General features: G+C 40.6%; 1 protein-coding gene and 1 long non-coding RNA gene across 6 annotated transcripts in view; one reads left to right on the top strand and one right to left on the bottom strand.

The window, feature by feature from the left end:
• The window catches only part of LOC134227160 (uncharacterized), a 41,129-nt gene extending 16,194 nt beyond the window's left edge, over positions 1 to 24,935 (top strand). Inside the window, exon 2 of the long non-coding RNA XR_009983623.1 lies at positions 24,735 to 24,935. This is a non-coding gene — a long non-coding RNA (uncharacterized LOC134227160). The remainder of the gene's footprint in view (positions 1 to 24,734) is intronic.
• LOC134227159 (N-acetylglucosaminyl-phosphatidylinositol de-N-acetylase) lies at positions 10,643 to 19,144 on the bottom strand. Of its 5 annotated transcripts, none has more exons than XR_009983622.1 (5): positions 18,719 to 19,144; positions 17,939 to 18,584; positions 17,787 to 17,880; positions 11,202 to 11,470; positions 10,643 to 11,020 (listed from the first exon to the last, which is right to left on the bottom strand). XR_009983622.1 is itself a non-coding variant. In XM_062708465.1 (5 exons), the coding sequence occupies exons 2-5, from the start codon at positions 18,776 to 18,778 to the stop codon at positions 11,299 to 11,301; spliced, it is 972 nt and encodes a 323-aa protein (XP_062564449.1). In that variant the 5' UTR covers positions 18,779 to 18,833; positions 18,890 to 19,144; the 3' UTR covers positions 10,643 to 11,298. The 5 variants fall into 5 exon arrangements, 4 of the variants coding, with proteins under 4 accessions (XP_062564449.1, XP_062564451.1, XP_062564448.1 ...); XM_062708465.1 differs by having other exon boundaries at positions 10,643 to 11,470; positions 18,719 to 18,833; positions 18,890 to 19,144; XM_062708467.1 differs by having other exon boundaries at positions 10,643 to 11,470; positions 17,939 to 18,581; positions 18,719 to 18,833; positions 18,890 to 19,144.
• Positions 24,936 to 26,077: the final 1,142 nt, after the last annotated feature.

The following is a 26,077-nucleotide window of genomic DNA, read 5'->3' as shown; positions in this document are numbered from 1 at the left end:
CTTGCTTCTTCGGTAATATTCTTGATTTACTACAGACTAATTTCATTTCAGCACTACCATCACGTAACATAGATCGAGTATAGAAACAAGCACCATATGCCAAATCGGACGCGTCAGCGAATCCGTGCAATTCGACACCAATGCAATCCTGACTCAGCACGCAACGAGGAATCTGCAATCCGTTCAATGACTGTAGTCGTGCTCGGAAATCCTTCCAAAGATCCACCAAATCCTGCGGCAAAGCATCATCCCAATGTAGTTCAAGAAGCCATAATTCCCTCATAAACAATTTCGCTGCTGTTAGCACGGGCCCAAGAAACCCAACGGGTCGAAGATTCTGGAAATTTCACTCAGAATCTGTCGCTTTGTCAAGCATGAAGACGGTGATGGTTCTGCAAGTCGAAACATGAACACATCAGTGGTAGGATTCCAGGCGATTCCAAGCGTTTTCATCAAACAGTTGATAGCCGCATCATCGATCGTAACCAGCCTTTCTCGCTTTTCAACTGGTACCAGCTCCAGCAATTCATTCGAATTCGAACACATTTTGTGTATGCCGAAGCCACCGGCAGTAAGCATACCTGTTATCTGTCGTAGTAGTTCCAATGCTTCATCCAAAGTTGCTGCTCCCGCAAGCATATCGTCGATGTAGAAGGATTTCTTCACAGCTTTAGCAGCAAGTGGATAACGTTCTTCTTCTTCTTCAGCGAGTTGCCTCAATGCCATCGTAGCCAAAAATGGCGAAGACGCAAGTCCGTACGTGACCGTTTTCAAAGAATATACCTTCAGTGGTTCGTCACGGTTACTTCTCCAGAAAATCCGTAGAAAGTCGTCATCCATCTGCACCTGCCGGTACATTTTCGGAATATCTGCGCTGATTGCAAACATGAACGTTCGGAATTTCAAGTGAATGGACACCAAATCGTTCTGCACCGTAGGACCAACCATTTGTGTTTGGTTGACAGATACTCCAGTCGACGATTCTGCCGAACCATCAAATACTACACGAAGTTTTGTAGTTGAGCTGGTTGGCTTTAGCACGCAATGATGAGGCAAATAAAATGCTTTAGTCGGATCTTCACAATGTTTCGAATTCATTTCGACCATATGCCCCAACTCTTCATACTCGTGCATAAATTCAACGTATTGCCGTTTCAAATCGGGATCCTTATCCAGCCTCTTCTCAACAGCCAAAAACCTTTTCCTAGCCATGGTTTCGGAATCGCCCAACTGACCCTTCGCCTCGTTGAAGGGTAGTCGCACGAAAAATCGACCGTTTTCGTCACGCCGATACGTTTCAAGAAAATGCACAACGCATGCATCATCGGATGATTGCTTGTGCACAGTTGCTTCGTCGTAAGCATCAAAATACCAAAATCGTTCAAGTAACTTACCGATGTCGTCGTCGTCAGTTACCATCGTACAGAGCGTACCACCTACACTCAATTGGCTAGTTGGAATCAAACCGCTCACAATCCAACCAAGGGAAGTCTCTTGAACAGCAGGCAAATGGTCTGCCAACTGCAGCTGTCCATGCTTGATTAGCTTAAAGAAAAGTCCTGAACCAATCAGAACATCCACAGGACCGGGTACGTTGAATCCAGGATCAGCCAACTTGATGTATTTCGGTATGTCCAACTGGGAGGTCTCGAAACGCTGCATGGGAAGTTCACTTGTGATTTTCTTTACAACAAGGAACTCTAAACACGGTGACTCATAATTACTTCCTGTTGACTTGATTCGTGCGTGCACTTTGAACTGAATGCTCATCTGGTTACCACCAATACCGACGATTGTATAGTTTGCCTTTCGCCGTTTCAGCCCAAGCTTGGCAACCATCGCTTCCGTAATGAAGTGCTTGTGTGAAGCAGAATCCAACACAGCCCGGCACTCCGTCATCCGCTTCCCAGCACCGTGGACCGAAATAATCGCTGTAGCCAACAACGTATCTTGATCAGCTTCTACGTTCGAGCATAGAACCGATCCGTCATTACCTGTCGTCTCTGTATTCTCAACGGCATCTGCTGGTGGCCTCGGCGCGTTCGCCTTTGATGCACCGCTGTACTGCTGCACTACTGGTTCATCTGAACGCGTGGGATGCAGTGACGTATGATGACGTTTGCCACATTGTTTGCACGACCGCTCAGACTTGCATTTTCCCGTGATGTGTCCCCTCTCCAAACAATTGAAGCAGGAACCACTTTTCCGTAACGAGTTATATTTCTCACTCAAGGTCACTTTCTTAAACGCTTCACACTTCCAGAGTTCATGTTCTCCTTTGCAATGCGTACACTTTTCGCTCGTAGTAACCAGACTATGTACTTTAGAGTCTGGTTTTCCAACGGAGCGCACTTGCTTCACTGCTTCTGCTGTCGCCTTGCTACTACGACTTATCTTCTCAAACACTTTGCACCTTTCCTTGAGGAATTCCATCGTCGATCGATAATCCGCCAAATCGTTATCCTTCTGGTGCGGGTCTCCAGATCGAACTTCTTTGCTAGCACGTTTAGCAGCATCATTTCACCCAAACCTTCCACCGGTAACTCCAGATTTTTCAAAGCGTCGATATTTTTCGCAACCGTATCAATCAGCCTCCGCAATCCAATCGCACTTTCCTTCGTCATAGACGGAATGTTGAATACCGCGTCGATATGCTTGTCTACGATAATCTGTTTGTCTTCGAAACGTTCACGCAGCGTCTCCCAGGCAGCATCATAATCGTTATTGTTTATGATGTCCTGGTCTATCACGCCAGCAGCTGCACCTATCAGAGAGTTGCGCTAATGGTACAACTTTATCGCCGGGGATTCGTTATCGTAACGAGCCATCACGTTTTCAAACGTATTTTTGAACGCGAACCAGTTCTCGAAATTTCCGTCGAAGGTTGGCAATGGAGCCTTCAACGGAGGAACGTATGGGGGATTGTGAACAGGCTGTTCTTGCACCACCGCAGGTGTCGCTTCACTTTTCACTGCCGCATCAATTTTCTTCGTAATTTGCACATACAGCACACTGTACATTTCTTCCACTTCAATGAACCGCATTTCTTCCGCGCACCTCACTTCTTCGCTGGTGTTAAGGTCGTAAACGCGATTTTGAAGGTCACTGTACTCACTGTAGGCACTTTCCAACATTTTCAATTGGAGTTGCAGATAATGCTTGTCTGCCGACTCAGGCCTCTGCACCGCAATTTGAATCCTTGTCAATTTTCTCGCCACCGTTTCCTTCTTCTGTACCAACACATCGAAATCAACTTTATTCTGTCGAACCATTTCCCTCTGATTTTGCTGGTACAGTTGCTCACTCACAGTGAGAACACGCGGCGGATCTGTTTCATTTACTTTTCCGGTATTCGTGGCGTCCGTTCAAACTGATGCAGTGCTGCTAGTTTATATTTTTTATATCTTCAAAAAATCGAAAACGTACTCTTACCCCACGCGCACTCTTACCCCTCTCTACTCTAAAATGGATACACTATCAGGGTGTCTACTCATCTGTGAAAACAAAATTCCATGATGTTTCCAGGTTTTTTCCAGGTGTTTTACATTAATTTCCAGGAAAAAACAAACGTGCCATATATAGATTTTAGCAGCAAAAGAATCAATTTAGAAAAGTAAATATTGCGAAAAAATGTATTTCATAGAATATTTTGGTGACTTCACAAAAACAATGTTGTAAATTACTTCAGAAATTCCTCCAGGAATTCATTCGCAAGTTCACCCAGAAATTGCTTCAACCATTCAATCAAAATTCCTTCAGGAATTTGAAAATTTCTCCATAGATTTCCATCGAAAAATCCTCCGGATTTACGATAATATGCTTGGGAATTTCTTCAGGAAATCCTTCAGAACTTCTTACGAAAACTCCTTCAAGAAATGTGTTGATGCAAAAATATGAGATCGCTGGGTCCATGACGTTAGGCATAATACCTTCTTTATGTCATAGGCTGTTTTTGGGGCATTTTATGCTTAACATCCTTTATGCCTAACGTACTCATGCCTATCAGTAGATGCATAAGTCAAGACACAATTTTCAAAACGACTTATTTGCTTTTGTAAACAAAGATTCAAACGACGATTTGACGTATCTGATAGCTCTCCCACGCAAACCAACACCATCAATAGGTAGGTAAAGGTTTCCGCTACCTGTTGATGGTGTTGGTTTGCGTGGGAAAGCTATCAGATTCGTCTAATCGTCGTTTGAATCTTTGATTACAAAAGCAGTTTTGAAAATTTTGTCTTGAAATAATCTAATCGTAATCTGAATAGGCTATTAAGCTTATTGAAGCATATTTTGGCAGAATAATTTCAATGGTTACAGCGCCACTAGCGTTCTATTACTGCTTTACTGTAAAAACCTTCGAAAAATGCTTCGGATTTTTTTTTTGAAATTCCTTGGGATTTTTTAAGAACTCATTCATAAGTATCTTAAGGAAAACTTTAGAAAACACCTGGAGGAGTTTTTCCGGATATTTTGCTTTTAAGAATTCTTTGGAAATACTTCGAGAATACCTTTAGAAACTCCTTTGAAAAATCCATTAGGGAATCCTTCGGCTATTCTTTCAAGATTAGCAAAAATCCTTCACAAATCACTCAACACTTTTTTTTTAATCCCTTCAGATTCCCTTTCAGGAATTTCCCAAAGAAACCGTACGAAAAATCGTCCGAAAATTCGTTTTGAAATTCCTCCGGGAATTCTTTTTTTCGATTTTTATCTTGGAAATTCCTCCAGAAATAATTTAGAGAATTACTAATCATTCTTATGAACACTTTTTTAGTGATTTCTTTGAATAATTCCTTGGAAAACTGATCCCGAAGTTCTTTCGGAAGTTCCTCCAGGAAATGCTTTGAAAAATCCTAACTAATTTAGTATTTTTTAATATATTCCTAAAGAATTTCCGAGGGAATACTCAAAAGAAGTTACAAAACAATCCCTAATTGATTTCCTGAATAATTTCCTAGATTCCACCAAGAATAGCTTCGGAAATTCTCCAGGAATTCCTTAGAAGATGGCAAAACGTTTTTTGTGGAACAACGATCCCATAACGTTCCCTACATTTTCAATAGATTTGATTGGTATATTTATTCAAGTATTTTTATCTCTCTTTATCTTTTTATCTCTCACTCATGATCACCGGGTATTCAAATTTCCCTGATTATGTCAGGAATTCCCTGATAATTCCAGGTATTTTCCAGGTGGGAAGAAATTCCCTGATAATTCCAGGTTTTCCAGGTTTTTACAGGTAGTAGACACCCTGACTATGTCCAGTGAGCCGAGAATTTTTTTTTTATCTTTATTAAAGAGATTTTCAGCCCTAGGCTGGCTCATCTCTATGCCGAGAATGTTTCCAACCCGAAAACATCCCAGACCGGACCGAGAATCAAACTCGCCATCTCCGGATTAGCAATCCTACGTATTTTTATCTTTTTTTTCATGTTACCCGTTGGCAGTCTCTCGACTAAAACTCTACTCTAGGTCCATCCCTGTTATTCCCTTCGGTAATCAAATTTGCTTTAATATTTAGCTTCTATTTTAGATCAATAACAGACGTTCCTAAGCCACTTTGCTCAAATGGTCACTGTTTTAGGCCTGGTCCCAATTGTTTTTATTGAATAGTCACCTTTGATATTATCATCGTTTTTACTATTATCACTATTGTCACTAACATTTTTTCCTGGTTGACAATCTCTTGGCAAGTCAACACAGGGTCCATTCCCTGTTAGTTTTCACGGTGTTTAAATTCGCTTTTCACGCCATTTTCTAGAATCCCTCCGAGCATACTACGCAGCACCCCAAAAGCTCTCCGGTCCGCCTCTTTTAACGTCCGTGCTTCATGTCCATAAAGGGCCACTGGTAGAATCAGAGTTTTATGTAGAGCAAATTTTGTTTCCGCCTGCATATTGCTTCATATAGCAGCTTACTATTCACATCAACAATACGTCTTTTCACTTCACGGGAAACGCCATTGTCACATGTCACATATCCAGATCAAGCACTACCTCAGTGCCAACACCACTAGGTCTTCCTCTATCTCTACCTGCCACCATGTACTTTGTCTTGGTAGAGTTACTGGTTAAGTCTGTCCTCGCCGTCTTCCACTTCAGTGGGACAAAAGCATCTACTACTGCTCTATGATCGATTACAATGAGTTCGATGTTGTCTGCAAAGCCCAGAAGCATATGCGGCCGTGTGACGATAGTGCCGTTCCTCTGCACGCCAGACCTCCTAATTGCGCCCTCGAGTGCAATGTTGAACAGAAAAAAAATCGAAAGTACATCACCCTGCTCAAATCCGTCAAAGGTCACAAACGAAATTGACACTTCGTCTGCAATCCGAATACTTGATTTCGATCCATCCAGCGTTGCACGTATCAGTCAAATCAGTTTCGTCGGAAAACCATTTTTTATCACTGAATCGTACGCTGCTTTGAAATCAATGAACATATGGTGAGTCGCAAGTGGTTCTCCCGGAATTTATGAGGATCATCCGCAGGCTGATCCGTCGTTGATCGGCCCTCACGAAAACCTGCTTGGTATTCGCCGACGAAGGACTCCTCAAGCGGTCTCAGTTTGTTAAACAGGATACGCAACAGATTGTGTACACCGAGTTCAGAAGGGTGATCCCTCTGTAATTGGCATCCAACCAGCCGACAGGCAGTTCTTCATCCTCCCACTTCAAATGTTGTACTCATCGATGAATGTCAGTCAATCAATGATGATTCAGTCATGTACGGTGATCAAAAAACTTTCCTAATTGAAAATTAAAACTGGAATATGCTACTGTAAGTAGGGGAGACTGGGTAGACTTGATCCCCTTTTCTGATTTCCGATATATCGCAACCAAAAATGAATAAACATACGCGATTCCCACACAGACTCTCTAAGAAATATAGTATTTAACTTTACTGATGTATGACAGTCCTTAAATTATTGTTGTTATTGATACACAATCGATTTTTTGGAGTGCTGTCAAAAATCGACTTTGAAAATATTTGGGGGAAATTGATCCCTCTCCAAGAACTTGCTTTGATAAAATTAGAAAAGTGCCCTCAGATTTTTTAAATATTTTCCCTTCAAAATACGCAGAATTATCAAATTGCTGTGCGTATACATGAACGGTTTTTGTTATTGAATTCGACAGCACATAAAATTTTAAAATTTGGGGATACTTGATCCACTTTCTATGAGATCTATGCAATAAATAATTTTTCCTGTCAAACCTGCATCAAATCCGTCAAATCTACAAAAAATTAGAAGCCTAAGAACGGTTTTTTTTTTTCGAATTTTTTCGCCAAATTTTTGTATGGGTGGCTAGCGGGGGATCAAGTGTCCCCATATTGAGGCAATAACTTCATATCCAATTATCCTAAAACTTTGATGGAATGTTGACATTTTCATCAGTACAGATCAATAAGCATATTTATGGCTTGTTGCTGTGAAAAAACGAAAGAGTTTGGGTCATTGATATGGAAAGTTGTTCAAATTTTGCGTGGCCAATAAAAAAATCTTTGGGAAGGTCAAAACATACAAAACGCCCTGCAGAATAAATAAGGTTGTCAATCCAAAAAATAACTCACTACATAAAGGTCATTTGTCTAGAGGATCTATACTAAAAAATACGCTAGAACAAAACTACTTTAGTTCTCGATAAAACAGGGGGTGATCAAGTCTCCCCGGGGATCAAGTCTACCCACTTTCCCCTACTGTTCTGTAAATTCGGGTGAACAGAGGATATGTGCAAACGACAAATCCAGAATAACCTTATTTTTTATACAGAGTGGCCACTCAATTTCCATTTTCAAATTCTCGGTTTTTCCCGGTTTCCCGGTTCACATATTGAAACTTCCCCACGTGTGGTTCATCAAAAATGGGATAAGATCAACGAATATATTTTTGAATACATTAGCATTAGCATTAGCATTGAGCAATTCGCACAAATTCGTAGGTGGTACAAGCCAAGACTATTGTATGAGAGTAGCATCATTTTCATCCGTTACCACAGATATTGATTTGGGACTAATCACTATCTCTTAGATGGAAGCAATGCACTCTCCAATAGTCGAGATCTGTCCTGGCCACGTCCTTGCGAATGCTGAGGAAGGGGAAGGATGGTTAGTTGGACACCTACTTAAGAAAGATGCAGAGAACTCTACGACCTCTCATAGGTGCCACGGGAGGTTTTAGGATTGTGTGGAAGGTTATAACAGTAGGAATCGTTTTGGTAAACGTGAAACACAGAAAGAACTAAGATAGAAATACAAAGTAGGAAAGGGACGAGCCTGGAATTGAACCCACGACCTCCTGCTTATAAGGCAGAAGCGGTAGCCACTAGACCACCGAGCTCGTCTAACGAATATATTTTTGAATACATTGCACAAATTCGTGTTAAAACTGAACTATCTAAAAAAGTAAGCCAACTGCTCTCACAGAAAATTTATAAAAAAAATATATCTCATGCTCTAAGAATAGTATATTTTATTGGGTGAAAATCCCATTAAAATTATTGCAATATTTGTCCACTTCGCAAATCACTTCGGATATTCTTCAAATCGTCATTAGGAGACTCTATGCAAACTCTTCGGGAAACTCTACAGAATTTCCTTTGATAATCCTACGGAACTTTTTCTGGAAGTTCTTCGAAAATTCGTTGCCGAGAGTAGTTCTTCTCATGATTTTATTATTCCTGTTGTCTGCTAAGACTGGAATCAAAGATCCTTCCCCTTCGTGATCTCTGATAGCATTTTAGAATTCATTTAGTTACGAAAAAACGCTTCTGATATCCGGAATAAATCCTGTTCTTTTGAGAAGAATAATATTATTGTGAAAATCGTGGAACTAAAAAGTGATTCCTAAGATATTTAGGTCCTAAGATTTGTAATATTTTATACCAAAAACAAAATTTCATTAATTACTGAAATTCGGTGCATTAATAAATACTGAGATAAAAAAAATCTCAACAACACGAATCCTTATAATAGTTACTATAAAACACTATTATAGTAAAACTCATTTTGATATCGATTGTCTATATCTAAAAAAAACTGTTGCTGCGTAAATTGTTATACACGCTTGGGCCTACCAAAGAAACGAACTAAGAAACAAAACTCATTCAAAATACGCATCAAAATTGGAACCTTTTAACCCATAATAGTTTCTAGAAAACAAATTTAAGAAAATACGAGAAATCGGTATATATCAAGTAAAAACCTAAGAATAACTCAGTGGCAACGAAATTCCCAGTTATTTCCCGGTTCTATCAAATTCCCGGTTCTCCAGGTTTTCCCGGTTCAGTGGCCACCCTGTTATTAGATATGAGATTGGCGGTGTGGTGATTATGTATGAATAATCATTGCAAGCGGGGAATCTAAAATGCTGCGGGGAGGTTAGTTAGCACGATTGTTCCATCGTACGGTTGTTTTTATTTATTTATTTATTTGATATCACCATATATTGATACCGGAAGTTGAAATAAAATAGTAATTATAGCAAAAGTGTGTTTAACAAACTTGGATAATATCAGATATTGGCGACGAGAATCCACGTATGCTGAGAGATATATCCCTCACAGGAGGGGAACGCCTAAATAAAAAAAGGTCTATGAAGGGAGACGCCCGAGCGGTGGAAGAAAATCCAGCCGGTGCAGGCCAAATTCTCGCCTCATGGAGGAAGACGTCTTTATAATGGATAAAAACTCATCCGATGAAAGCAGAAAAACCTTCCAAAACACTTAAAACTTCGAGTCTTTAAGCATAGCATTGAGCAATTCGCACAAATTCGTAGGTGGTAGAAGCCAAGACTATTGTATGAGTGTAGCATCACTTTCATCCGTTACCACAGATATTGATTTGGGACCAACCACTAGGTATCTCTTAAATGGAAGCAATGCACTGTCCAATTGTCGAGATCTGTCCTGGCCACATCCTTGCGAACGCTGAGCAAGGGGAAGACCACCTACTTAAGAAAGATGCAGAGAACTCTACGATCTCTCATAGATGCCACGGGAATTTTTGGAATTGTGTGGAAAGTTTATAACAGTAGAAATCGTTTTGGTAGAACGTGAAACACAGAAAGAACTATTAAGATAGAAATACAAGTAAGAAAGGAACGAGCCTGGAATTGAACCCTCCCGACATTCGACAACACTATCTACAAAGTAATGGACCGAATGTGAAATAAGTTAAGGAAGGATGATTAAAAAAATGTGGCTGGCGTGAAGAAAATTCCGTCTCAAGAGGATATGCCCCGCAATAAGTAGGGTGTCCCATCAATAATGAATTAACGATCACTCAACTCCAAAAACCAGAATCACCTAACGAAGCTCGACCTTGTCGTCACATCCGTCAACCATCGTGACAGCAGGACTACGTTATTCATTCTACCGAGAATGAATAAGCAGAAATACCAAGGAAAAAGGAAGATATAGTGAATATGTATGAATAATCATAGCAAGCGGGGGATCTAAAATGCTGCGGGGAAGTTAGTTAATTACGATTGCTCCATTGTGCGGTTGTTGATACCGAAAGTTGAAATAAAATAGTAATTATAGTAAAAGTGTGTTTAAATAACTCGAATAATACTACAGGCTGTTTTCAGTATAAAAACTGAACTAAATTTCGGATAAAAAAAAAGATGTGATGCAACAATTTCGTGACGAAAATTTATTTCAAAGAATGATAAATTTCAACATATTTAGAGTATCGTTCGCTGCGTTTTGGTATATACATAAAAATACTAATGGGATCGATTGCTCCTTTCGGAATAATAGTTTACGATATTGCCTCCTTCTCAAAAGTGTGACCAAATATTGTATGGTGCAGCATTCGGATAGATGCCGTCTCTAGTAATTGATGTAACTAAATAGAGCTCCAGCTACAATAAATAACTCTAGCACGTCTACGTTAAGTGTGATAAAAGTACCATGCTCTCATGTCGCGTGCACAACTTCCTCCAATGGTTACTATCAAAAAGGACTAGCAGTTTAGCATCTCGCGTTTTCTGTTATCTTATACGTTGAATACCGTCTACAAGTATGCGCAGTTTAAAAAAAAGGTTGTGGTTAGATGTACTTTGCTTTTCTCCAGCAATAAAGCTTTCATTCGATAGAAAAAAGTTTAAAGTACCTATTGCGCATCTCTCGCCTCCATAAAATCGATATTGATTTGCGTTCATGTTGAAAATTTGAGAAGAAACATTCTCACCTACCTTTTACTATTTTATAATACATTCACTCCTCGCCTCCAGACGATGCAGCTAGCTTCGTTGTTTGGTGAACCTACTGAGTGCTGAGGTGGTCCAAAGTTTAGGAGTCTAAAATTTCAAACTCCACATCGGATTGATTGATTTCCCGCAGAGAATTGATAACCATGTAGCGGGAAAACCTGATATAGAGCTTTCGAAACCAAACCATCTGTGAGCGGTGAAGACGCATGGCATTCTGAACGGCCAGCCGCGATTGCCAGCTGAGGACAGCCCTGAAATGAGTTAAGTATATGAAGATTGTAACAGACATTTCCTTTATCAACTGAGCATTATGAACGACAATTCTAGAAGTTAATCCAGCATCTTATGTATAACAAAGAAAAGCTAATTAGAAGTTCATTACCTGTCTGAAAAAACAGGTTTCCATGTTGTACTTCTTCTTACTTTAGAAGGTTTGACTCAACTACATACTATACAATTAATGCACATGCGTTTCTACTTCCATTGCCAATAGCTCGAATTTGACGTAATAATGTTCGTAAAGTGCTGAAATTTAAATCGATTGTTCAATATAAGTAAGAGAATGAGTTTATAATAATTGTTTTCCCCCTATGCAAGTAATAGTTTTCTCAACTCATGCTCTTGAAAAATTATTGAAAAGCCACGTGGTTTCCAAGATGGCCGATTTGTCGATTCGTTACCCGAGCAAAGTCTGAAATCATAATGAGAGCATATAGAAAACATATTTTGATGTTGACATCAAATCGAAATCATAATTTGTTTTCAAATATGAATCATCATGATTGATTACATATTTTGATCTCATTTTGCTGTTGATTTCTAAATTGTATGATCTGACAGCACACTGTGTACTAATTTTGTTATCAGAACCAATATCAAAATTAGTTTTCGATTTGCTCTCATCGATAGCAGGAATAGTTTTCGATTTGATGTCACAGTAAGATTTTTCTGCTGTAGATTTTGATCTTTTAACCGTTAAAACGACCAAAAGGATTTCAACCTGAGTTATCAAAATTAGGCAATTTCACAACAACAAAATCAGTTATCGATTTGCTCTCAAGCTTTGCTCGGGTATATAATCACCTTAAAAGCGGTTTTGAAGAGATCATAAATTTAAATAATATTTTTGATAACGATCATGATTTGATAGATACCATGTGATCTGAAACCACTCTCGGCATCCAAGCTGCTGTCTCCCAGATCTGGACAGAAAGACCTGTCATATGAGCAAATAACCATTTTTTCATCTGTATTGTTAAACTCTCTTAATTCAATTATTTATTATAAAGCCACAGAAATATGTAGTAAAATTGTGAATGGATCAATCAATAAGCAAAAAATGCCGGTATGAGCAAAATTCATTCATTTGTTTAGTCTACATCTAAACAGATAACACTGAATCAACAATTTGACGCCACAAAACACGGTTCGAGGCCGCTTCTCTCCATCCTCGAATACGCCCCACGCTCGCCAAGTCGTTTTGCACCTGGTCTGCCCATCTCGCTCGCTGAGCTTCACGCCGTCTCGTACCTGCCGGATCGGAAGCGAACACCATCTTTGCAGGGTTGCTGTCCGGCATTCTTGCAACATGTCCTGCCCATCGTACCCTTCCGGCTTTAGCTACCTTCTGGATACTGAGTTCACCGTAGAGTTGGGCGAGCTCGTGGTTCATTCTTCGCCGACACACACCGTCTTCTTGCACACCGCCAAAGATGGTCCTAAGCACCCGTCTCTCGAATACTCCGAGTGCTTGCAAGTCCTCGAGCATTGTCTATGTTTCATGTCCATAGAGGACAACCGGTCTTATAAGCGTCTTGTACATGACACATTTGGTGCGGTGGCGAATCTTTTTTGACCGCAGTTTCTGGAGCCCGTAGTAGGCCCGACTTCCACAGATGATGCGCCTTCGTATTTCACGACTAATGTTGTTGTCAGCCGTTAGCAAGGATCCGAGGTAGACGAATTCCTCAACCACCTCGTAACACTGCTTCCCAGGCGGGCCCTGTCGCGCTCGGTTCCGCCTACAAGCATGTACTTTGTCTTTGACGCATTCACCACCAGTCCAACGTTTGTTGCTTCACGTTTCAGGCGGGTGTACAGTTCTGCCACCTTTGCAAATGTTCGGCCGACAATGTCCATGTCATCCGCGAAACAAATAAATTGACTGGATCTGATGAAAATCGTACCCCAGCTGTTACACCCGGCTCTCCGCATGACACCTTCTAGCGCAATGTTGAACAACAGGCACGAAAGTTCATCACCTTGTCTTAGTCCCCGTCGCGATTTGAACGAACTGGAGTGTTCGCCCGAAATCTTCACATAGTTTTGCACACCATCCACCGTTGCTTTGATCAGTCTGGTAAGCCAGGGAAGCTGTTCTCGTCCATTATTTTTCATAGCTCTACGCGGTCTATACTGTCGTATGCCGCCTTGAAATCAACGAACAGATGGTGCGTTGGGACCTGGTATTCACGGCATTTTTGAAGGATTTGCCGTACAGTAACGATCTGGTCCGTTGTCGAGCGGTCATCAACGAAGCCGGCTTGTAAACTTTCCACGAACTCATTCACTAATGGTGACAGACGACGGAAGATGATCTGGGATATCACTTTGTAAGCGGCATTAAGGATGGTGATCGCTCGAAAGTTCTCACACTCCAGCTTGTCGCCTTTCTTGTAGATGGGGCATATAACCCCTTCCTTCCACTCCTTCGGTAGCTGTTCAGTTTTCCAGATTCTGACTATCAATTTGTGCAGGCAAGTGGCTAGCTTTTCCGGGCCCATCTTGATGAGCTCAGCTCCGATACCATCCTTACCAGCTGCTTTATTGGCCTTTAGCTGTTGGATGGCATCCTTAACTTCCCTCAAGATGGGGGCTGGTTGGCTTCCATCATCCGCTGAACTGATGTAGTTTTCCCCTCCGCTGCCTTGACTTTCACTGCATGTACTCTCAGCGCCATTCAAATGTTCCTCGTAGTGCTGCTTCCACCTTTCGATCACCACACGTTCGTCCGTCAAGATGCTCCCATCCTTATCCCTGCACATTTCGGCTCGCGACAGGAAGCCTTTGCGGGATGCGTTGAGCTTCTGATAGAACCTGAGTGTTTCCTGAGAACGGCACAACTATTCAATCTACTCGCACTCCGCTTCTTCCAGGCGGCGTTTCTTCTCCTGAAAATGGCGGGTTTGCTGTCTCCGCTTTCGTCTATAACGTCCTATTCGTCTATAACGTTCTGCCGGGTACCTTGCTGCAGCGCGGCCGCCCGCGCTGCGTGCTTCTCCTCCAGAATCTGTCTGCACTCTTCGTCGAACCAATCGTTCCGTCGGCTTCGACCCATACCCGACGTTGTTCTTCGCTGCGTCGTTAATGGCTGCTTTGACTGTATTCCAGCAGTCCTCAAGAGGGGCCCCATCGAGCCCTCTTCCGGCAATGCTGCCTCGAGATGCTGCGCGTATGCAGTGGCGACATCAGGTTGCTGCAGTCGCTCTAGGTCGCACCGAAGTGGCCGTTGGTACCGAACATTGTTGATGACGGGTAGTTTTGGGCGCAGTTTAACCATCACCAGATAGTGGTCAGAGTCGATGTTAGCGCCACGATATGTCCTGATATTGGCCAACCTGAGCGTTCAAATCTCCTATGATGATTTTGACGTCGTGGCTTGGGCAGCTATCGTACTCACGTTCCAGCTGCGCGTAGAATGCGTCCTTATCATCATCAGTGCTTCCGGAGTGTGGGCTATGGACGTTGATTATGCTGAAGTTGAAGAACCGGCCTTTGATCCTCAACCTGCACATTCTCTCGTTGATCGGCCACCACCCGATCACGCGCCTTTGCATGTCGCCCATCACTATGAAAGCTTTTCCCAGCTCGTGTGTGTTGCCGCAGCTCTGGTATGATTACCTCTAAACGTTCGCACCATTGATCCCTTCCAACAATCCTCCTGCAGCGCTACTATCCACTACGCTACGAATCCACGGTCCTTGAGCACATCGGCGAGTATGCGTGTGCTCACGATGAAGTTGAGAGATTTGCAGTTCCACGAACCGAGTTTCCAATCGCTAGTCCCTTTTCGTCGCAGTGGTTTTCGCCGATGGTTCCGGTCCGTACTCTCTTGTTGATTGTTCGTTGCTTATGGTTTTTTAAAGGCTGGCTTGCAGGGCCTGACACCAAACCCCCTAAATTTCCGGAGGACCATTCCTCCTTATTCCCGGTGGACCATGGTGCACAGTTTCACTGTCCCTCGCTGGCACTCGGACGATGATCAGCCGCCCCTAACATGGAGAACAGACGCTGTTGTGAGCCGATCCTGACATGGAGAACAGACGCTCAGTAAGACTTGCACCTCCGAAGAGGAGCAAACCCCCCCTTCCCTGTCAGCATACGACCATAGTTCCCACCGGGGTTGGTTATACCCGATCTTCCCTAAGGTTGCTCGTATCCCGGCCAGCACCACATGGAGGTAGGGATAGGAGTTGCTGGGTAAGAGGCTAAGGACCGCGAGATGGGGTCTATTTTATTCCTTCAGGTACGCTTTACCCAGCATTTGCCGTGCCATGAGCAAAATATTAAATTTGAAATATCTAACAATAGTACATAGGAAGTTGGTTCGGTACATATACTTGGCATAAGACGAGTTCCATTTGATTCTACTACTTTATTGTACCTTTGGCAGATACGTATTTCGACCTCAACAGTAAGGCCGACTTCAGTGTCTCGTACGTGACTCGACTATTTACTCGGTAAATACATATTTTGAAAAATCGCGCTACGGACGGAAATGATATGCAGCGCCGTAGCGTGGGGTTGGCCGGGCTGGCCCCCGCCAAGGGCGCGAGCCTTCAGGGGGCGCCGGAATCGAGAACGGGAAACAGAACAATTTTATTCGTTACATGGCCAAATAATAACAAACCGACCACAAGTCCGAAGGTCTATGGCGAAGATATTTCAAGAACTCAAATCTTTCTCAAATAAACAAGTCGAATTATTTGGTCTTAACTTTGACTGTCATTTCGGTTTCTCTGAGCCTTTTGGAACCGACTACAAGAGGCTAAGAAAAAGTCTAGAAAACGCTAATGACTTATATCGGGTAGGGGTAAGGATAAGGATGGTGTAGATTAAAGACAAATTTGCTCATTTCATTCAGAAAAACTTCATTTAGTCCGAAAAATTATCAACATGGCCGCATTTGACCTGGAGGCATTACGATAAGCAGTGATAATGTGCCTTGCTTAAATGACTACTTTGGTTATCATTTCTCAAAGCTCTCGTAGATTAGCAAAATTTATCCGCAATACATACAGCATATGCCGATGTCGATTCCGACCACTTCAAAGTTGGATGTTATTGACCCAACAAACCCATTCTTATGTTGTATCTTTCTTGATCCGAAATCCTCTAGCGATTTTGTTCATCGACCGATCCACTTCATCAGAGTTGGATTTTCTTGTTCCAACCATTCGACATTTGTATATGATTTGTCACGATTTTCAAATCCCTTTTCTCCACGATATACTTGCAAGTGCGTCAGTTCCTTCCATTTAGAGCAAGAAACAGCCGTTAGGACACTATGAGCTGTAAGTAAATAGCTTTCAGCAATTTTAATGATGGACCCTCCTTAGCCGTGCGGTAAGACGCGCGGCTACAAAGCAAGAACATGCTGAGGGTGGCTGGGTTCGATTCCCGCTGCCGGTCTAGGCAATTTTCGGATTGGAAATTGTCTCGACTTCCCTGGACATAAAAGTATCATCGTGTTAGCCTCATGATATACGAATTCAAAAATGGTAACTTGGCTTAGAAACCTCGCAGTTAATAACTGTGGAAGTGCTTAATGAACACTAAGCTGCGAGGCGGCTCTGTCCCAGTGTGGGGATGTAATGCCAGTAAGAAGAAGAATTTTAATGATCTTTCAGCCTGGATGTTCCAACAGATTCCATACGAGGATCCAAAAAAGCCCACGACTCTGCCAAGTTCCTAACATATCTTACCATATTTTGCAAATTAGTGTAAAAGCTCACAACATTTAAAAACTTTCCAGAGACATACCGCCTAATATACTGCTTGTTATATGAAGCATCTTCAATCCACTAAACTTTTTAATCTTACTGTTCTACAAGATGAGCAAAAATAGTGAAGAAAATCTCGTTAATACAAATTTATAAAACTTTATGGTGAGATTTAAAATGTTATTGGATTGTGAAATATTGCACATATGTATTTCTTTGGTAAGAGAGGGGCGCTCAAAAAACATTTCGCCAAGGGCGCCGGGAGTCCACGCTACGGCTCTGATGATAAGTGCACGATCGATCAAGCACTAATTATTTAGCTTCATGGTCCCGAGCTGAAAAAAAAACACAATGTCCTCCTGTTGTCTGCTGTTATACTGTGGAAAATGGCAATACTTATCATATGCAGTGCCACATTTACAATATATATTAACTAGAAAATACTACTCATGTTTTAAAGATTTTTGAGGATATGAATATGATTCCAGGAGGGTTTGAATGTCTCAGATAACCGAACCTATATGCATAGTTTTTTTTTCGAACTTGAAACAAATTCAGTATTTACCAGTTTGTAGATAACAGCAAAGTGATAGGCAAATCCAATATTGAAATGTACTTCCGACACAGATTGACCGATTCCAACGTGAGAACTTTGCACTCTGAAACGGTATAATCACAATTGAAAGTGTGCAATCAACCTACGCAAAATCTACTCACTGTTTGGAATCAGTCCCGCCAAGCAGAGCGACGCGGTCGCATGATAGATGGCACAGTGGTTTGGATGTCCGCTAACGCCGACCTTATCAAAGGTAATCAACAAATTCGCATCCAGCGCTTCGAGGTGCTTCAGGATTTGATTGGCGATAGTGACCGTTTTCCATTCTAGCGCCGGATCGTCCTGCAGGTGGGTCGAGTTCAGCAGTGTTATATCCTCCGGTCTGATACCCAAAGATTCACACGCATCCCAGAGCTCCTGACGTCTCACACTCCCTTGATGGTTGAAGTTCCCTTCCGATAGGCAGATTAGAAAGACCCGACAGTTTCGGCGGCGCAGCTCCAGAATGGTCGGTGCGAAAAACATTGATTCGTCATCGGGGTGGGCGGTCACCAGCAGCGCTCGGTTGCAGTTCGCTGGAAGCCGACTCTTCCGAACTACTTTCAACCATCGTCCGAACGGATGAAAGAGCAGTTTGTACAAAACCAGGCATAGCAAGGTGTAGACAAGGATCAGTAACACGATGTGATCCAGGGTTTCGCGTATATAAACCAACGCTTGGTTGTAAATTATCTGAATATACGTGTCTTTGATTCCCTCGGGAATAACTAATTCTGGTCCCACTTGCGTTAAGTCTATAACTTCCTGCTGAAGAATGTAAAGTAAAAATCAGTTTCTGGTTCTTTGTGCTGGGTCATGAAACCATGATACTAGTTACAGCCATGGCCTTTAATTTGTAAATAGATTTTCGTCAACAATGCATGTTGTTTTCCCACACTTACCCCCAAAACTTCCGATGATTGTGAATCTGACTCTCCTAGTGTAGAACTAATATCGTTCATTTCCCAGTCCCACTCATCACCGGTCACTTCCGGCAGTATTCTCCAGATTCGGTTACTCAAACAAATAAACTAAACTAAGAATACGTCCTCCGAACAAATTTTATGAAATACCTTGTCCAAACGACAACCAACTAAGGCGCAGTAACGGCAACGGATGGAGTATGCCACATCGAGATTGCTCCTCCAATGGAAATGATTAAAAACAGAAGAAAATAAAACCGCGCACGCTAGAAGCTCAACGCGAGTGGCGACAAAAATAGACAATGCACCGAAAGCACGCACGCACCGATCACGACGACACGCGATAAATATTTTATATCAACTTTTTCTTCTGGATTGTTTTTCGTGCCGTTTCGATGACGAATTCGCGAAGTCGAAGCAAAATTCTTCACACAAACAATGACAGTTCTTTATGGGTTTTTACAGTAGAGCAACAGAGAGGAGGGGATGGCGGCCATGTTTCACTCAAACTCTGACAGATAGCAATGGGATTTCCCATAGGAGGGAACAGCAGAATTTGCTTCGACTTCGCGAATTTAGTTCGATTTCCGTCTTTCACACGTTTGTTTACTTTTGTTGTTGCTTTTGCGTGATCTCGTGCAAAAAATGGAAAAAAAAAAAATGCATGAGGGGTAAAAAGCAATGATTTACATACTAAGGTGAGGAAATCCATATTTTTAGCGCGTGACATTCGTAGAGATGAGTGACGTTTGGCACACGCACACTATGTTAGATTCGTCATGTGTAAATCAGAGACGTATTGTTTACAGATAGAGACAAAAGATATTTTAGTTACTAGATAAAGATTGTCGCTTCGGTTCCCTTTGTTCTGCTGTCCGAAACATGTGTGGTACATACCTGTCAAATCGTATGGATTTTCCTTCTTTGACATTTAGCTCCCCTATCCTCGCCAGCAAAAGATGTTCCGGACAGCGACGACAGCGACAATCTTTATCTAGTAACTAAAATATCTTTTATAGAGACCCGCGCAGAGTGAAGCCGAAAGTACCAAACGAACCGTCAAACGCGGTACCAAACGAGCAAAGTAAACAAACATTATCGATCGATGCTAAATGCGAGATAAGTATTGTAATCAACATCATAGAAAATATGAAAAAGTGTTTGAAGTTAATTAAATTAAGCTGTTTTTGGAGTTCTTATACCAAGTTTATTACTGCATTTCATCATATTTGTCGTTGCATTATATGGCAATGGTGCTGAACGAGGCAGGATATATGGTTGGAGCAAACGAAATAACTGCTCATACTGAGCGTCACTTCAAGTTCTTACAAATTTTTATGTTGCCAATCGCACAGAATATTTTTGTCTGCTGGCCGTGAAGCCAGAATTGCTCTTATTCTCTCCGCGTGTCTCTATATAATAACATCGTCTCTGGTGTATATATATATATATATATATATATATATATATGTTTATTTTCATATTATGTTTGTTTTCCTTTTATACGTAACCTCAAAATTTATCGGGCCTTCAATCAAGGTAACTCATTTTGCACTCACAGCACCAAAACAAAGGCGGGACTGTATCAAGGAGTTAAAGTGAGTAAAGTCTAGCTTATTGGGACTGTATATACGCATATTTCTATTTGTGTAGTTTTGACAGAACATGTCTACGGCGGCGCAATCTGTTCATTTCGTTGCGGCAGTTTTTGCTTACTGATTAATCCATTGAGATCCGCACGTCCGAATGTTTGCGTGCTTTTTGACAGTTTTTTTTTCGTTAAACGTTGCTCATCTGAATTATGTTTACATTCCATTTTTTGTTTATACAGTTTCCATCATCCACTAACACGCTTACAGTTGGCCTTCCTCCTCACCTTAGTATGTTTTCATTAGCAGACCCCACACGACGGAAAAAGTTTGACAAACTCTTGATTATTGAAGGAAAAGATTGATGGTGTGAGTGCGAACCCAAAATATTGAAGTAAATATTGAGGGAAATCAGAAAAGTTTGATATTCTTTTCAATATTTCCCCTCATCTCCCCCCGCAGTTTGCCCACAGGAGTCGATGACGATTGAGTGTGTGCGTGTTTTGTGCGTTATACCGCTATTTGATTCGTATTAGTTCAAGAAAAAATTGAGTTTTTCTTCAGCTACGGCCATGCCGGCTAATCAGTGAAAATATTGAAGAAAAGTTTGATGAAAAGTTTGACGAAAAAAGTATTGTCAATATATGCCTCGTGTGGGGTCTGCTATTGAGTAAAAAGTGTGCGATGTTTTCCATCAGTCATCTATCAGAGCTCAAAGAGTTGATTCCTACACCGACTACAATCTCGCCGAATCGCTATAGACCAGTGCATGATGACGTAGGATGACAGTTCACAGAGCTTTTTCTCCGGGACTTAAGGCTCCGTCAGACGTTGCAAGCAAATCACTTTTGTGAGCGAATGATTTCTGGGAGCACTGGCAATTGCAGTCGGACATAGCAGTTTTTCATTTTTAGCAAATGTCAAATTTACTCTCATGCAAATATAAACAAAAATGAAAAACTTGTTTTTCGGCCACAAAATCTAATTTCATTTCTATTTTTCCAGTGCAACACTGCCATCTGAAAACGTTTTCACTTTTGCGAGCGAAAAATTTGCTAGTGCTGCACTAGCAAGCGCAATTTCGTTTCTGCGAGTTGAAAATTTTTAACGCTTAGCAGTCATACATTGCAAGCGAGCGTTTGCTTACGAGTTGTCATTTGTTTGCATGCAATCACTTTCAGTGTAGTCAGACAGGCAAATTTTCGACAGTTGTCACTTTCTGCGAGCAAAATGCTCGTTGCGAGTGATTTGCTTGCAACGTCTGACGGCACCTTTAGCCTCCGGCGCATCTCATCGTCGATTTTTCTTCTAACACCTTGTAAACAAGCTCTGTGAACTGTCAAAATAAGTGAGGTTAAGTTAGAGTTTGCATTGGTCTATTAAAAACGATTAGGTTCTGTCTCATTTGCACGGTTAGAAAAAAGTACCTAATATTAAGTACTTTTCACTCAAATCGGGGGTTCAGTGTGGGAACCCAAAATTAAGTAATTTTTTCTTGAAATTAAATAAAATTCACTTAATATTAAGTAAAATATACTTAATTTTAAATAGAAACTAACCAAAAGTTAGGTGAATTTAACTCAATATTTGTAAACATGAGATTACTCAACGTTGGGTTCCCACACTTTAATGCCCTTGTTGAGTGGTTTTGCTCTTCATTTTATGACAACAAAGGGAAGAGGGAGGGAGATGCAAGAGAAAAAAAGTACCTAAAATTAGGTACTTTTTTCTAACCGTGTGGAGAATTAAACTGAAATTAAACTTAAAAGTGACATTTGAGCAGAGCAAGATTACTTTTGATAGATTTCAAATCACTTTTCATCGATGTTTTATTGGAATTGCTGGGTAGCACCAGCCATTCTTTGGACGGGGTTATTTACTAAAGCTATCAGTACACTGTTTGTCATAATGACACACAAAAAAACAAACATGGTTTTACGGAATGTTTTGCACTTTTCACTTGAAAAGTGCTTCGTTTTCTCAAAAATAAAAGTTTAATTGCTCGAAGTCAAAGTAAAATTAATTCAAAAGTTTTTTCTCGTGTTTCCAGTGAAAAAATTAAAAGTTCTTCCATTTAACATCAAAATTGTAGAACTGTCAAATCACTCAACGATGAACTTTGAGCAAAAAGAGAAATGGAATAAAAATTATTTTCTCCGTTTCGCATGGGCACTATGGAATGTTAGATGGTAAAAAATAAATTAAATTCATTGAATTATTTAAAATGTATAGATGACCTGCATTTTTCTATACCTACTTTTTTATATTTACCTTATTATGTTTAATTCAGATTATGACTCACGAGCTTCATTATATGGGGGACACACTTGTGGTATTCGTACCATGGTACAAAAATCTTGCCATGAGTGCCATACCAATTATTGTCTTCATTAAAGAAAGCATTGAAATTATTTTCTTGTCGCCTTGTACCATGGTACGAATAACACAAGTGTGTGCCCCATATTACGCATCAAAGTGGTGAAAGAAAACTGAATGTATGAGTATTGGTATGAAGTTGTATTTTTGATGAATGGTATAATCTGGATATATTAGACCGGGACTTAGCCTCCGGCGCAGCTTCCGATAAAATTGTTTCGTCATTTTATTCGCATGTGGATGTCCATCGCGATTGATTTCATGCTGAATGCAAAGAATAACACTAAAATATACGGATCACAGCAATTTTAAACTAAAAATATGAATTTCAATTTTCTCATCGTCGATTTTTCTTCTAACACCTTGTAAACAAGCTCTGTGAACTGTCAAAATAAGTGAGGTTAAGTTAGAGTTTGCATTGGTCTATTAAAAACGATTAGGTTCTGTCTCATTTGCACGGTTAGAAAAAAGTACCTAATATTAGGTACTTTTCACTCAAATCGGGGGTTCAGTGTGGGAACCCAAAATTAAGTAATTTTTTCTTGAAATTAAATAAAATTCACTTAATATTAAGTAAAATATACTTAATTTTAAATAGAAACTAACCAAAAGTTAGGTGAATTTAACTCAATATTTGTAAACATGAGATTACTCAACGTTGGGTTCAAACACTTTACATAATGCCCTTGTTGAGTGGTTTTGCTCTTCATTTTATTACAACAAAGGGAAGAGGGAGGGAGATGCAAGAGAAAAAAAGTACCTAAAATTAGGTACTTTTTTCTAACCGTGTGGAGAATTAAACTGAAATTAAACTTAAAAGTGACATTTGAGCAGAGCAAGATTACTTTTGATAGATTTCAAATCACTTTTCATCGATGTTTTATTGGAATTGCTGGGTAGCACCAGCCATTCTTTGGACGGGGTTATTTACTAAAGCTATCAGTACACTGTTTGTCATAATGACACACAAAAAAACAAACATGGTTTTACGGAATGTTTTGCACTTTTCACTTGAAAAGTGCTTCGTTTTCTCAAAAATAAAAGTGCTCGAACTCAAAGTAAAATTAATTCAAAAGTTTTTTCTCGTGTTTCCAGTGAAAAAATTAAAAGTTCTTCCATTTAACATCAAAATTGTAGAACTGTCAAATCACTCAACGGTGAACTTTGAGCAAAAAGAGAAATGGAATAAAAATTATTTTCTCCGTTTCGCATGGGCACTATGGAATGTTAGATGGTAAAAAATAAATTAAATTCATTGAATTATTTAAAATGTATAGATGACCTGCATTTTTCTATACCTACTTTTTTATATTTACCTTATTATGTTTAATTCAGATTATGACTCACGAGCTTCATTATATGGGGGACACACTTGTGGTATTCGTACCATGGTACAAAAATCTTGCCATGAGTGCCATACCAATTATTGTCTTCATTAAAGAAAGCATTGAAATTATTTTCTTGTCGCCTTGTACCATGGTACGAATAACACAAGTGTGTGCCCCATATTACGCATCAAAGTGGTGAAAGAAAACTGAATGTATGAGTATTGGTATGAAGTTGTATTTTTGATGAATGGTATAATCTGGATATATTATAACAAACATAATATTTTCTGAAATAATGGATATAATGGATATAATAAAAAAACTTTCTTGCCCATTAATTCAGAAAAATACCCATAGTGCCTCTCAACGTTTTCACTTTGGTGCTATCGCTGTCAACGTTTCTCCCTCCCAGTCTGACAGTGTATATGAGAGCAAAACAAAAAGTATTGTTTTGTGCGGTTGGCCTCCAGAATAATATTTATCTCTAATAAGAGCGGTGTCTTTGCCGGCAGAATCGGTGTCTAGGCACTAGGCAGTGGCAACTGTCACTGATCATCCGATCATCCCGGAATTATATAAAAATTGCTGGTACTGGAGCTCACAGTGCTCACAGTGAGCAAAATTTGGCGTTAAAGTACCGGGGTTTGGTTCTTGGCTGTTCTTGGCATAAGCTCATTCAGATTTTCTTTTCTATTCTTACAGATAATTGCCAGGAGGATTATTCCGCAATGCCTACAGATAGCTACGATGCGCACCCTTATCCTCGCCACGGACTGGACCCAGGGCTGAAACACTCAAAGTGGTCACCGTGTGGCGGGAGGTGCGCAGCTTCGGGTGCTGCAGGTGGCATCTTATGCGTGACAAAAATACTATAGAAGTAATAAAATGAAAAGAATAAGCTAATCATTGTGGTTTGTGTATTTTAATTCAAAATGGGAAGATAAAGGGTACGAGGGGAGCGGGGAGGTTCCTTTAATTAGAAAATGAGGCTTCTGAATGAAAATAATTCACTATATTTTTCACGGTGTGAACATTTTCATTCGACAGTTCTACAATTTAGATTTGAATGTTCAAACTTTTAATTTTAGAGCGACATGCCACTTTTGAACAATGATCGTTGCAAAAGTTGGCGTACTTTTATTTTGAACCTATGCAACTCTCTACGAAAAAGAACCAACGCAACTTTTTGAAATTACCAATGGTTTTTTTAAATTTTATTAATGTTTTTTCTTTCTGTGGACAAATATTTGTCAAGTCAGCCTAATATCCATGTCGATTTCTGATCAGTCTGATAAATATCCGTAATGTGCGTAGTTTAAGTTTCAGGGGCATTCTCGAGTCCCTTCGAAACGCGCAGAGGGTTACGGCAAAGTGAAGGTTTTTCGTGTCTGCTATTCAACATCGCTTTGGAAGGGGTAATACGAAGGGCAGGAATCGACACGAGTGGTACACTGAGGAAAATGGACGTATGATTTTCAATCAAACGCATTATGAAAATTTGCCACAAGGAATCGGTATGAATTTCAATATGTTGCCTTATGAAAGATGATTTTCATTTGAAAAAGTGAAGTGCGGCAGACTGGATTTGAACCATGGTCGTCGGAGTCGGGAGGCCGGTATGTAGACCACACGCCTATCGATGCTTGATTACTCGAGAAGGTAACTGCGTATAAGAAGCACTGTCGGTGGAATAATCAGTCGAAGATTCATAAGGCGCAAGTTATGAATTTCGATAGTCCAGTTCGCTGAGTGTACGATTTTCACAAAGTCCGTCCAGTTATTTGATTTCGCTGTCGACATAGATATTATGGTACGTAAATTTGAGAGGATGGAAGAAGCCTACATCAAATTAAAAAGCAAAAATAAACGGATTGGACTGGTCATCAACACTTCGAAGACGAAGTACAAGATAGGAAGAGGCTCAAGAGAGGACAATGTAGGCCACCCACCATGAGTTTGTATTGGTGGTGACGAAATCGAGGTGGTTGAAGAATTCGTGTACTTGGGCTCACTGCTGAACTCCGATAACGATACCAGCAGAGAAA

Source organism: Armigeres subalbatus, chromosome 3 (genome assembly GCF_024139115.2).
Source record: "Armigeres subalbatus isolate Guangzhou_Male chromosome 3, GZ_Asu_2, whole genome shotgun sequence".
In the NCBI taxonomy this organism is placed as follows: Eukaryota; Metazoa; Arthropoda; class Insecta; order Diptera; family Culicidae; genus Armigeres; species Armigeres subalbatus.
Note: the sequence above shows the minus strand (reverse complement) of the source record. Positions and strands in the feature narration are given on the sequence as shown.